At 48.4% G+C, this 12086-nt stretch overlaps 1 protein-coding gene across 4 annotated transcripts in view; it reads left to right on the forward strand.

Annotated features, from left to right (window-relative positions):
- LOC135920482 (USP6 N-terminal-like protein) overlaps window positions 1–12086 on the forward strand; it is a 236858-nt gene that overhangs the window by 100040 nt on the left and 124732 nt on the right. For 3 of the 4 annotated variants that reach the window (XM_065454752.2, XM_065454750.2, XM_070529008.1), the window contains exon 6: window positions 7511–7543. The exons of the other annotated variant lie outside the window; for it this stretch is intronic. In XM_065454752.2, the coding sequence (XP_065310824.1) occupies window positions 7511–7543 (33 nt within the window). The remainder of the gene's footprint in view (window positions 1–7510; window positions 7544–12086) is intronic. 4 annotated transcript variants of the gene reach the window in all.

The following is a 12086-nucleotide window of genomic DNA, read 5'->3' on the forward strand; positions in this document are numbered from 1 at the left end:
AACATAGCAGTCCGACGCCGTAGCAGAAATCTTCCTCGTGTCTGTGCTTGCTGCATACCCGAGTTGTAGTCGGCGGCTGTCTGCCGGTTCTAAGTTTCGCGGGTCAAGTTTCACGCAGCCACTACCTATTATAGTACTTTCAAATGTTGTCAAGCAGACACCCACGGCGGAAAAACCTCGCCACTTAATCAGAACCACAGCACAGGTGGGACTTTTGTTTTCAGTTTACTTCGGCACTGCCGAAGCGGCCGACGCAGCTGCTGTGTCCACGTGATCCCTCATGCCATGTCGCGCCGACGGTGGCGCCAGCTATTCCAGTAGTGGAACTCTCCCCCAATATCCGTTTCGGTAACAGTGTGCTTATTTGTGTACACGACTTGTTTTTGCCAGTTCTGCCCTGGGGAGGCAAGGAAAACAACTCTGACATTGCACTGCAAGTAGATTGAGCCCCCTATGCACGTAATGTGCCTTAATTTTAGTTCAGTGCTTTGCGTATTGCTGTACATGACCACTTTGATGAAGGCAGCACCATGTTCAGTGCGATGGTCAGCATGCTGGACTGTGTTAGTGATGGTAAAAGAATTCATTTTTCTTTTTTTCTCATAATGCTTGCAGCCGATAACTAACTTACTCATGTGCTTTGAGCCAATCAGTCAGTGCTTTTATTTAAAGAATGCGACGTAAACAAGTCTGCACCGAATACTAGATTCACTTACTCCACGTATACAAGTAGTGCCTAGAAGATGTACAAAGCAGCACCCTACTGCCTTGACTTTTCCTTGAGTGGAGTCTGCAGGACATAAGGGGGTTTAGTGAGACATAATTTTCAACAGGTATGCTGCTTGTTACGTAATACGTCGGTTTCAAATCCGCATGTTGCAATAAATTGCTGCTTCAAGATGAATTCACTTTTCCCTCTCATATTCTCCACGAGTGCACGGCAGAAATTGCCAGGGCAGAGTGGCATGCTTAACATGAATGACCAGTGCTGTTCAGCACTTAATGGCCTTGAGGGTTGGTCGAATGCTCTTTAATGTGAGCCAGTTGGAGGTTGCATTATTTTGTAAGGGAGATGACAAATGCAGAAGCGATATTTCATTTCATAGACTATGTATTTCTGGTCATTGTTCTATGGATTATGTCGCATTAGGCCTTGGCAACATTGGCTTCCTTTAATGAAGCACCTAGCATCAAGATAGGCATTCTATATACGGTCGATCCCGGTTATATCGAGCTTGGATATATTGAATTATTGTCGATATCGGAGAGTACTCAAACCCCACCTTGAAAATCCTAACCATAGCAATGTATGAACTCTCATTCACTGCCACATTTGATATATTTAATGCTTTGCCACGCCCAATAGGACACGCAAACACCGTGTATTTCTCCTCAACATATGTAGTAATCCGGCTCACTTGCGCCGTTGTTTCCTTTCTCTGTTTCGAGGGGTGCTTGCCTTGGCGGGCGCATACTAGTTTCTGGTGGGAGGAGACTTTAATGCGCCGAACGTGGCCTGGGGCTATGGCTACACTACAGCCAAAGGTCAACGCATGTGACAGGACCTGCATGATTCTGAATTAACTCTAATTGCCAATCCCACACTGCCAACTCGCTGCCAACATAACGGCATGGGACATCACGGACCTGACAGCAGTCCGAAACATTCCTCAAGCAACGTGGTGCAATACCTTTGAAGATCTCAATAGTGACCACATGATCATAGAAACACGAATTCCTCAGGCAGGTATACCCTCTCCTTTTAAGCTATTCTAATGGACAGCCTGGGACAAGTTCAGAAAGCAGTGAGTCGAACAGAGAGGTGAGGAGACCATCGAAGACATTGAGGCATGGGTGGAGACGCTCAATGACGACATGAACAGGGTGACACAGACAGTCGCACTCAAAGTCCAGGTTGACAAGATCAGCAGCCGACTAGCCCACCTCTTCGAAGCCAAGACATCACTACATGCAAGATGGAAGAAGCAACGGCACAACCGAAAGCTTTGAAGAAGACCGCACACATCGGTCGCCAGCTAGAAGAACATTGGCGGACCTTAAGCCTCCAACAGGAGTACGACATCTGCAATGCAGTCGATGGGCCATTAAACACACCATGTGCTGCACAATGGCAGCATGTGGCGTGTCCTTCGTCACCTCTTGGGGAAAACACAGAGCAAGTCTGCTTAGCGAGCAAACCTGCAGCACCTTTTGCATAAGGAACGGGCTAATACGAGTGATCAACAGCACGTGACATGCCTGATAGGCAAGTACTTCCCTCGACGACCCATTGTTCCAACACGGAGATTACACTGGAGAGACAAATGCGACACTCAATGAAGAATTTCACAAGTCAGAGATCCGCAAAGCTCTCCATTGTGGTTCTTTAGCCACACTCAAACACATGCTCTGGTCTTGCGAAAGAATTGAAGACTCGGCAATCGAGGATGCGCCAGGTGGGAGGCTGCACTTTGCTGCCCGGGCCTGGATGAACAATTCTGGGCTGTCCAGCAGGCTCACGACGTGGCCGTGAGGCTTGGCCTTCCGGTCCCGACGTGGGAGCGGCCCGCTTAGTGGTAAGTTATCACTACTTGCAGGACCAAATAAAGTTTTCCGTCCATCCATCCATCCACTACCTTAATGGCAAATGAGCACCTGGTCCTGACAAGGTTACAAACGAGACACTACGAAACTTTGATGATGCCTCGGTCATTGTTCTCACGGCATACGTAAACAAAAGCTGGTGAGCAGGTTGCATCCCGAAGTCATGGAAACGCTCTAAGGCAGTCTTGATACTGAAGCCAGGCAAGCCGTCCAGCCTCCATCACTTGCGGCCCATTTCCCTCACATCCTGCATTGGCAAGGTGATGGAGCACGCGTTCCTCCCCCGTTTCAACTGCCACCTTCAGGACACTGGAGCCTAACCACCCACCATGGTGGTCTTCCGGTGACACCTCTCCACTAAAAATGTCATGCTCCAGCTATACCACCAGATTATCAACAACCAAACTAGTGGCAACAGGGCCATCCTCGGCCTAGATCTGGAAAAGGCATTCGACAATGTAGCACATGCAGCAATCCTGAGCCGCATAAACAAGCTCAACTTGGGCGAGTGAAACTGCAACTACATCAGAGACTTTCTGTCACGCAGCAGTCACCCTTACAGTCGACAGCATGACATCCGACGAGCATGCACTAGGAAGCACCGGCACTCCCCCACCCTTTTTCAACCTCGTGATGCTGGGTCTCCCGGCCTACCTCGACGAGATTGACGGCCTTCATCATGCCTCGTATGCAGGCATCACTCTATGTGTCGACAAGGGCAGCGACGGTCAGATAGAACCCACCTTACAAGCAGCGGTCTCTGTTGCCGAAATCTATCTCCAAGGCACAGGTCTCTGACTATCTCCACTCAAATCAGAGCTGCTCCTCTACCGCCTGCGCCGCCGGCCCAAGCCTACAGGCGAATCGCACTAATGTGACAAAATAATCCTGCATACGCAAGACGGCTCCTGTATTCCCAGAGTCTCGAAGATACGCAGTCTAGGCATGCATATAACAGCCAACAAGTCAAACATAGAAGCTATCCGGAAGATCGAAGGCAAGGTTACAGCGGCTACCCGCCTATCAAACGCATTACAAACAAGCACACAGGCATGAAGTTGGACAGCGTCATGCACCTCATACACTCCTTCGCATTCAGCCACATTACTTATGTGGCTGCCTTCCACAACTGGTATGTCACCGAAAGGGAGAAACTCAACACCCTTACACGCAAGACTTACAAGATTGCCCGTGGCCTACTGGAGTCCGCAAGCACTGCTCGTCTGCTACAGCTGGGGGGTTTACAACACACTTGAGGAAATCGTGGATGCGCAAAGAGCCTCGCAACTCGAACTCATTTCCCTGACAGCCATGGACTGGTAAATCCTGCAGAAACTCGGCTTCAATTACCACGTCCAACAGGGTCAGAAACGGGTTATTCCACTTGACCTCAGCGACACGCTGATCATCGCCTCTATCCCTCGAAACATGCACCCCGAATATAACGGGGGCCGACACCAGGCCCGTGCCAAGGCACTGCTGTGCTTCTTTGGTGGGAAGACTTATGTGCTTCATAGATGTGGCAAAATACACACGAGAACACCGGTTCACGGTGGTAGTCGTAGACGTTAACTCCCGGCTTACGCATGCATGTAGTGTCAGCACAGAACACCCAGAAACAGCGGAAGAGGTTGTGATTGCGCTTGCACTTGCACTTACCGACCCTCTCTGCGAGGTAGTTCTTAGTGACTCGCAATTCGCAGTTCATAACTACGCACGGGGGCACATTTCCTCCGATGCTCTCCAGATCCTAAGGAAAACTGGTCGACAGCACTTCAACAGCACTGCAATCATGTTGTTCGCAGTGCACGTAGCCACCCCCACCAACAAGGGCCCCCCTAACTTGAATGATGTAGCACACCGCTCTGCGTGAGAACTGCCCCACCATGCAGAATCGGAAACCGCCTCTTCGAGTTCGTAATTTTTGGTTCGAAACACGCGAGAACGCTTAGTCAGATACGACAACACCAAGCACTACCAGCTAGGCAGGTGGATATTGCTCCCAACCTCACCCCAAACTGAAATGTTGTCAGGCAGTCGTCTGGCGACAACTGCAGACACAAACCTTCTGCAGTCCGGTGCGATTGCGGAATATTTTTTCTGCGCAATACCCGAGTGCTCTTTGGAAGTTATGTCAGGCAACTGGAGGGATGCTCTCACACATGTTGTGGAAGTGTCCTGTTATATCAGCTAAAATGGCAGTAGCTTCGCAGGCTCTTGCGTCAAAGTGGGCCGCTGCTCTGCGCAGCTCAAACCTCGCGACACAAGAATGGGCTGTCTAGTAGGCCCGAGAGGTGGCGATGAGGCAAGGCCTTGAAGACCCTTCATGGGAGACCTGAGCCCGGGTCTTTAAACTTTGCTGGTTTTACAATAAAGTTGTTTCCATACGTGCCACACCGTGCCCCTGCAAAGGCGATTCTCGTAATGCATTATCACTTCTCGCTTCATTGGAAATATTTAATGCCAACATATTTGAAACAGCATCGTTTTGGCACATGCTGCCAAACAACAGATTCAATCTTAAGTGCAGTACATGTGACGGAGGACAAATTAGTAGGGTGTTTGTAATAGCCTGTGTCGGCTTCCAGTTTCGGTTTCGAATTCGTTACGTCGGGGCGCCACTCAGTGCCAAACGCTGTAAGTACACCTGCTACGTTTCCCCTCGCTAGAATAAAGGGATTCTTTGTCTGATCCCCGACTTGAGCAGTCTGGCTCTTCTTTGCGGCGCTGCGCGCCCCGGCCGTTTAGGCCTCATGCCATAGGTCTTCCGTCCGGCCACCCCGTCGAAGCCACTAGAAACTGGCAACAGTGTTCTCAGTTTTGCTTGCTGCACATATAGACGACTTGTGCAGACCTGCAGCTGTTTGTTATTGGCAAGAGCAGACCGGCACTCTGCTTTAAGAATGCGAAAGGCCTCCCGGTTCAATATGCATTTTGCAAAGAAACGTTGGTGAAACTCAATCCCTTCACTGAGTGGTGCAGGGACAGGATGCTGAATTGGAGATGCTGCACCCCCGAGTTTGTTTTGCAGACCAACAGCATTTTAGTATTCCACAAGATCAATCCTAAGAGGTGAGCCAAGATGAATCTGACCTCCACTTGGACAGATCTTTACATTACAGTTTGAATTTAACAAAACCACCACACTCTACATCCGCACTCCGCGGAGGACCATTGTGGCAGCAGCAGCGAGCAAGTCTCATCAGCATGCAATTCTTGGGTCTGTGCTGAACGCAATTGATTCGTGCTCGCATGGATACACGTGTTTGGGAATGGACTCGGATGTTCTGCAAGCTGATAGCCACTTTTGAAGCTAACAGCATGTCTGTGGTGTTCGCAGTCACTGGTGCAGGGGCCGGAGGGGAAGAGCTGAGAACTAAGGGGTGTACATACTGGCCACGAGGTGCTGAAGGGCTAGACAGAATGCAAGAAGAGATGCCCGGACTTCTTAGGGTGGTCGAGAAGCGAGGACGAATCGTTCCAAAGGGAAGTCGGTTCCGAAACCCAACACACCGGTCCGCCCGCGTCGTTGCCCACGTATGACAATCGGCGGTCTAAACAACGTATTGTTGCTTTTGTAATGAGCATGTGGCCGGACTCGTTCACATGTGATTTGCAGTGAAAGTTCACTGATTATATTATGGCATGTATCCATATAGGCTAGTTTACTTTTGCAATGTGTCAATTCTTACCTTTTTCTTGAAAGAAAATGTGCAACAAGCACTTCAACATGTGCAAAGTGCACCACAGACTCACGTCCCTGTGACAGGCTCTTTTAGGGTCAGCAGAGCAAGCGAATTGCAACGTTCATGAACAAGAAAATCCCTGGCATCTTTTTCTGCATTCAACACAGCCTTGGAGAAGCAAATTGATAAGTTTCCACTTTCCACGATCTCAAGGAAACTGTGCGAGACATGCAGAAATCTCGTATAAGCTTCAGATAGGCATATTTTATATTTCGAGTCGTCAGTGTACTGTTGCGTTGTAGTGACGATGAACAGAGTAGCAAAACTGTGAATCGCAAAACAAACTTCTTATTGGGCGAAGCTGTGCCCCGAAAAACCAGTAACAGTGAAGCACAACGATAGCAGCGAACACAGTCGGCGATCGGTGAAGTCTGCACATTGTTGAGGTCAAGCACGTCTGCTTTTATTAATACATGGCCAGTCAGAGGATCCAGCGAAATCACTGTTGCCCACGTGCTTTCCAGAAATTGCTAAACAATTCACATTGCGCATACAATCAGATTACACAAGGTTCGGTGGCGGCAGACAAAGGATATAACCGTCGATGACATTCGAGGAACTTCCGATACATGCTGGCGCATTGTACGCCTGGCGATAATGTTTAACATTTGGTAGCCAGTGAAAGCAGTCACCGGAGAAAGGTAAACAAGTACACGTGTCAATATCAGAACTATTTCATGATCACCTTTGAGTTCAGTATGTCTGGGATTATTGACTATATCTTCCTCGGATGCTGCATGACATGCCAAGCTGTGGCCTCAAAGTACTGCTAATAAAGATGATATTTTAAAGCTTGTTACACGCACCTAAAGGCACTTCTAATTGGTCCTACATTGCAGAATCAATATGTGAGCTATGTAAACACTGCCAAGAAAATCTGTTGCTGCTATTACGAAAACGATCCCCTTGTCGAGACATTGACTCCGGTGCTAGGCATGCCTCGTTCGACCACTATTGCAGCATTTACCACAGTGTCGACACTGACTTATCCTCTTTCTTTGTCCTGCTGTTCATTGTCGTTGCTCTGTGTTGCTCATTGTTGCAGTGCCTTGACTAAAGCTTTCTTTGCCATGCACTCTCTCTCTCTCTCTCTCTCTCTCTCTCTCTCTCTGCTTGCTGTGCCTCTCTAACCGACTAACAATATGTGGATCCCTCTCCAGGAGCGCACCAAGAGCACCAAGTACACCACTAAGGTAGGGCTACACACACTCTCTCTCTATTGGCTTCCTGCTTTGCAGTCCATCTTTTGTCACATGCTAGTTTGTGTTGTACTTCTGTTCATCCTGCATGATTTGTGTGAGTGCACCCTTCGATAAGTGAGCAGCCTGCTCAACCCACAGTTTAGGAGAAAAGTAAACTAGTCTAGTTGATACCAGTTCATGATGAACAACACAAAACATGGATAGAGAGAGATGCTAGAGAGACAGTGACCAACACGACAGGTGGGAGCCTCTCTGCTCCCATTTCCTACCTACTGCATCATATCCTGGCATAAGAAAACAAACGGCTCTTTTTTGCCTCGGTGTGACCAAGGAACATGTAAGGGCTCGCAAACATCTGTGATTGTCCACCTTCACTTGGTTAGTGACTGCAACTTCATGTTACCTGACCATATGAATATTTATCTAACCCTTGACTATGCAAGAACAAGAACATGGCACTGACTGGGTGTTTTCAAGAAACGAAACGCAAGCAAGGCAGATGACGATTGTTGTGTGGTAGAGGTACACCCCAAAGGGTGTAACTTTACTATGAGTGTGGGGTCGGGCACATCAGGTCTTTTACCCCCCTTTTGTTTGCCAGCTTTTGGTCGCCAGGTTTGTTGAAGAGGTTTAAAAAGAAAGCTGACAGCCTAGTATACAGGAGTATTGAAACTACATTCGTGCCTCTGCTCTTTTGCCACACCTAGCCCTTGTGCCAAGAAACATCACAGATAAATAAAATGATAAAATTATTGCTAGTACAAGTAGTTAATCTGAGTGGTCAGCGGTTGAGATAAGCAAGAGACGATTAAAGTTCCACTGGGAAAAAAATGAGTGCAGGATAGAGATCATCACAAGAACACAGTCCCGGAAACAAAACGAGCAGCAGCAAGGTGAGCTGGGCCAGTGTGGTTGCCTCCCCTCCCCTCACGTTGTCTAATGAGAGACTTAGGGCTGAGAACGAAAGGCTCAAACTAGAAATACAACAACTTAGAGAGAAGACGGCAGCGAACGATACAGGAAACCCTAGAGCACTTCAGGTACCCTCAGCTCAGGCGATGGAGGGGGACAACCCTCCCCCGCTGCCGTCAGGTAGTGCGACTAAGTCACCCCCTCGTACATCCATGCACTGAATTTCTTTGTAATTGCGTCCACATCTGCGCGTGTCGTACACTCCTCTGTCGAGGGTGCAGCCGCCAACGCTACGCTGCCGCCCGACGCTCCTCAGCCGAATTCTGACAGAAAGCATGGAAAAGCACATGCGAGAGCAAATAGAGAAAATGGAATGTCGCATGCTACCAAGCCTACAGGCTAGCATAGAAAGAATTGAAGAGACGCTAAGCAAAAAAAATTGAGCAGAACTTACAAGGAATTTGACAGAGCAGACAATTCATAAAATGTTAGAGCCGCACATCTCAAAACTCCATGCTTACGAGATTAGGATTGACCGTAAGTTACAAGAATTCGCTGAATGCTCGCGCACTAAGACACCCAGATTGACAGGAAAAATGGGCACCAGGCAGATTGCGTCTGATGATGCACTTGACCTGAGTAAAGAACAAGGACTGACCTCTTCCAGTTTGCAATATGGCTCGTCAAACTAAGTTAACAATATTACAATGGAACTGCGGGGGTTTTAAACATAAGCGGGAATCTCTGCAACAGTATGTGGACTGTCTAGATGAGAGGCCGGATGTAATCGCGCTACGGGACGTTAATGTGGCAGTTAAACTCGGGTCGTACAGTACGCATCAAACTAACACTTCGGCTTGCATACTTGTACATAAAGACAGTACAGCTTCAACTATAGACCTCGAACTTAATGCTGAAATAGAACATGTGTTTATTTGTATCCTCCCCAACACTCGTTCCAGTAAAGGGGCGTACGTACTTAACATATACAGCTGCCCTAAACACAGGACAGCAGTCCTCGACGAAATTTTTCAGAAAGCAATGCAGGCTGCAAAAACTGCGCCTCTCATTATAGTGGGGGATTTTAACGCGCACAGCTTTCTTTGGGGTTACAACAACGAAAACGTAAAAGGCAGGAAACTGGCAACAGCAATATCGGATATGGCTCTTACTATTCTGACGGACCCGCAGCATCCTACAAGAATAGGCAAAAGCGTTTCAAGGGAAACATGCCCCAATTTAACGCTAGTCAAAAATGTGGGAGGATGTTAAAATTGCGAGTGGCGAAATACGCACGAAACCTTAGGCAGTGATCATTATATACTCCGAATTTGCCTAGACCACGACAAGCATCGTAAACACAGGGGACAAGCCCGGCTTACGGATTGGTCGCTTTTTCGAGAGTCCAAGGGTCCTCAACTCAACTCTCCTATTGAAGATTATGAGCAATGGGCTGAGTCACTTCTAGCTGCCAGAGAGAAAGTCACGGGAATGCTGCACACCTCAGAGGATGTCCCGGCAGTCGACAACCACCTTCTCCACCTCTGGGAGGCTAGGAGAGGCCTCACCAGAAGGTGGAAAAAGCAAAAACACAATCGCGAGCTTAAAATCAAGATCGCTGAAATTACACGACAAGCGGAGGAATACGCGTGGACCTTAGCCAAAAACAACTGGCTAATCAAGTGCAACTCATTGAGAGGCGGGCTTGGTGTCAAGTCGACGTGGAGCCTCCTGCGATGCCTCATCGAACCCAGCAAGACGAGCGGAGAGCAGCAGCGGAACCTCTAGAGAGCCCTCCACGGCTATGAGGGTACGGATGAGCAGCTGGTGGCAGCCCTGACGAGCAAATACCTCTGTACGATCAAAGATGACAAGCCTGTGTTGCAGTATCAAGGCAAAGATAATCCAGAACTCGACAGAGACTTCGAAGTAGAAGAAATACAAGCAGCGCTACTAACCATGAGAAGAGGTACGACGCCAGGACATGACAAAGTTAGTCGACTTGCTCGCCAACATGAACAAGACGATGCTAGGCCAGCTGACGGATTATATCAATGAGTGCTGGAGAGCAGGCAGGGTGCCCTTGGCGTGGAAATCGGCAAACGTCAGCTTTATCCCTAAGCCGGGCGAAGAGGTAAATATTAACAACCTTCGTCCGATTTCGCTCACTTCATGTGCCGGCAAACTGATGGAGAAAGCAGTGCATGCCAGACTTTCAGCGTATTTGGAGGAAAACGATTACATGCCCCACACCATGTTTGGCTTCAGGGAGCGCCTATCCACGCAAGACGTACTGCTGCAGCTCAAGATGGAAGTTATTGACCCACCCAACAAACGCAGTAGCAGAGCCATCTAAGCCCTAGATCTCAAGGGCGCTTTCGATAATGTGAAGCACTCAAAGATCCTGGAGAACCTGCGAAAGACACAGTGTGGAAGAAGGACTTTTGAATACATCAAGAGACTTCCTACTAGACAGACAGGCTCATGTAAAAATTGGAGATTTTAGGTCCCAGCCAATCCCTATGGGCACCAGGGGTACGCCACAAGGAGCCGTCCTCTCCCCTCTGCTCTTCAATATTGCTCTTATAAATTTGCCTGAGCAACTCGATCGCATAGAAGGAATTCCGCACGCCCTCTATGCAGATGACATCACGGTCTGGATGACGGAAGGGCAGTCTGGGGCAGATGGAAGAGGCTGCTTCGGCAGTTCAAAAGTATGTCGAGGAGTGCGGACTGCGCTGCTCTCCGGAAAAATCGGCATTTCTAATCATGCGCAGACGAAAAGATGAAGCCCCGGTCAAAATTAGGGTGCACGACACTGCGATCCCTGAAGTGGAGACAGTGCATATCCTGGGATTACTAGTTAACAACAAGGGTGTCAGCGCAGCAATGATTACTCAACTCCGTACATCCTGCGAACAAGTAATGCGAATGATCACACGTATCACCAATAAAACGAGAGGGATGATGGAGAACGACACTCTTCGGTTGGTCAAAGCCTTTATACTCAGCAGAATTGTGTACGTAGCTCCGTACCTTCCGATGAGGAGGTGCGATTTAAAACATTTCGATGTCATGATCAGAACAGCATATAAGAAGGCACTAGGACTGTCGGTCAAAACATCTACAGAATGCTTATTGCAGTTGGGGGTGCACAATACAACAGATGAGATAATTGAGGCCCACCTATTAAGTCAATATGCCAGATTGGCAGGAAGGAAAACGGGACGCAAGGTACTAGAGGACCTAAATATCAGCTGTCCTTACTATACGGCAACAAGACAAGACATTCCGAAAGAGTGAAGGGGCAAATTCACGACACTGCCCTTTCCTAAAAACATGCACCCAGAATATCAGCAAGCAAGGTGGAGGGCAAGAGCCAAGAAGATGGACCAGATCTATTCTAAATTAGAGGGAGCCTTCTTTGTGGATGCTGCAGGTCCGGTGGGAGGAGTCTCCACAATATCGATGGTGCATCAAGGGCAGACAGTCAATGGACTTTCTGTTCGGCATGGGGAAATTGCAGAATTGGAAGAGGCGGCGATCGCCATGGCAGCTTCGCATCCTAGTTCAGAATACATCATCACAGACTCACAAACTGCATATAGAAATTACATGCAGG

This window comes from Dermacentor albipictus, unplaced genomic scaffold, assembly GCF_038994185.2.
Source record: "Dermacentor albipictus isolate Rhodes 1998 colony unplaced genomic scaffold, USDA_Dalb.pri_finalv2 scaffold_16, whole genome shotgun sequence".
Taxonomy (NCBI): domain Eukaryota; kingdom Metazoa; phylum Arthropoda; class Arachnida; order Ixodida; family Ixodidae; genus Dermacentor; species Dermacentor albipictus.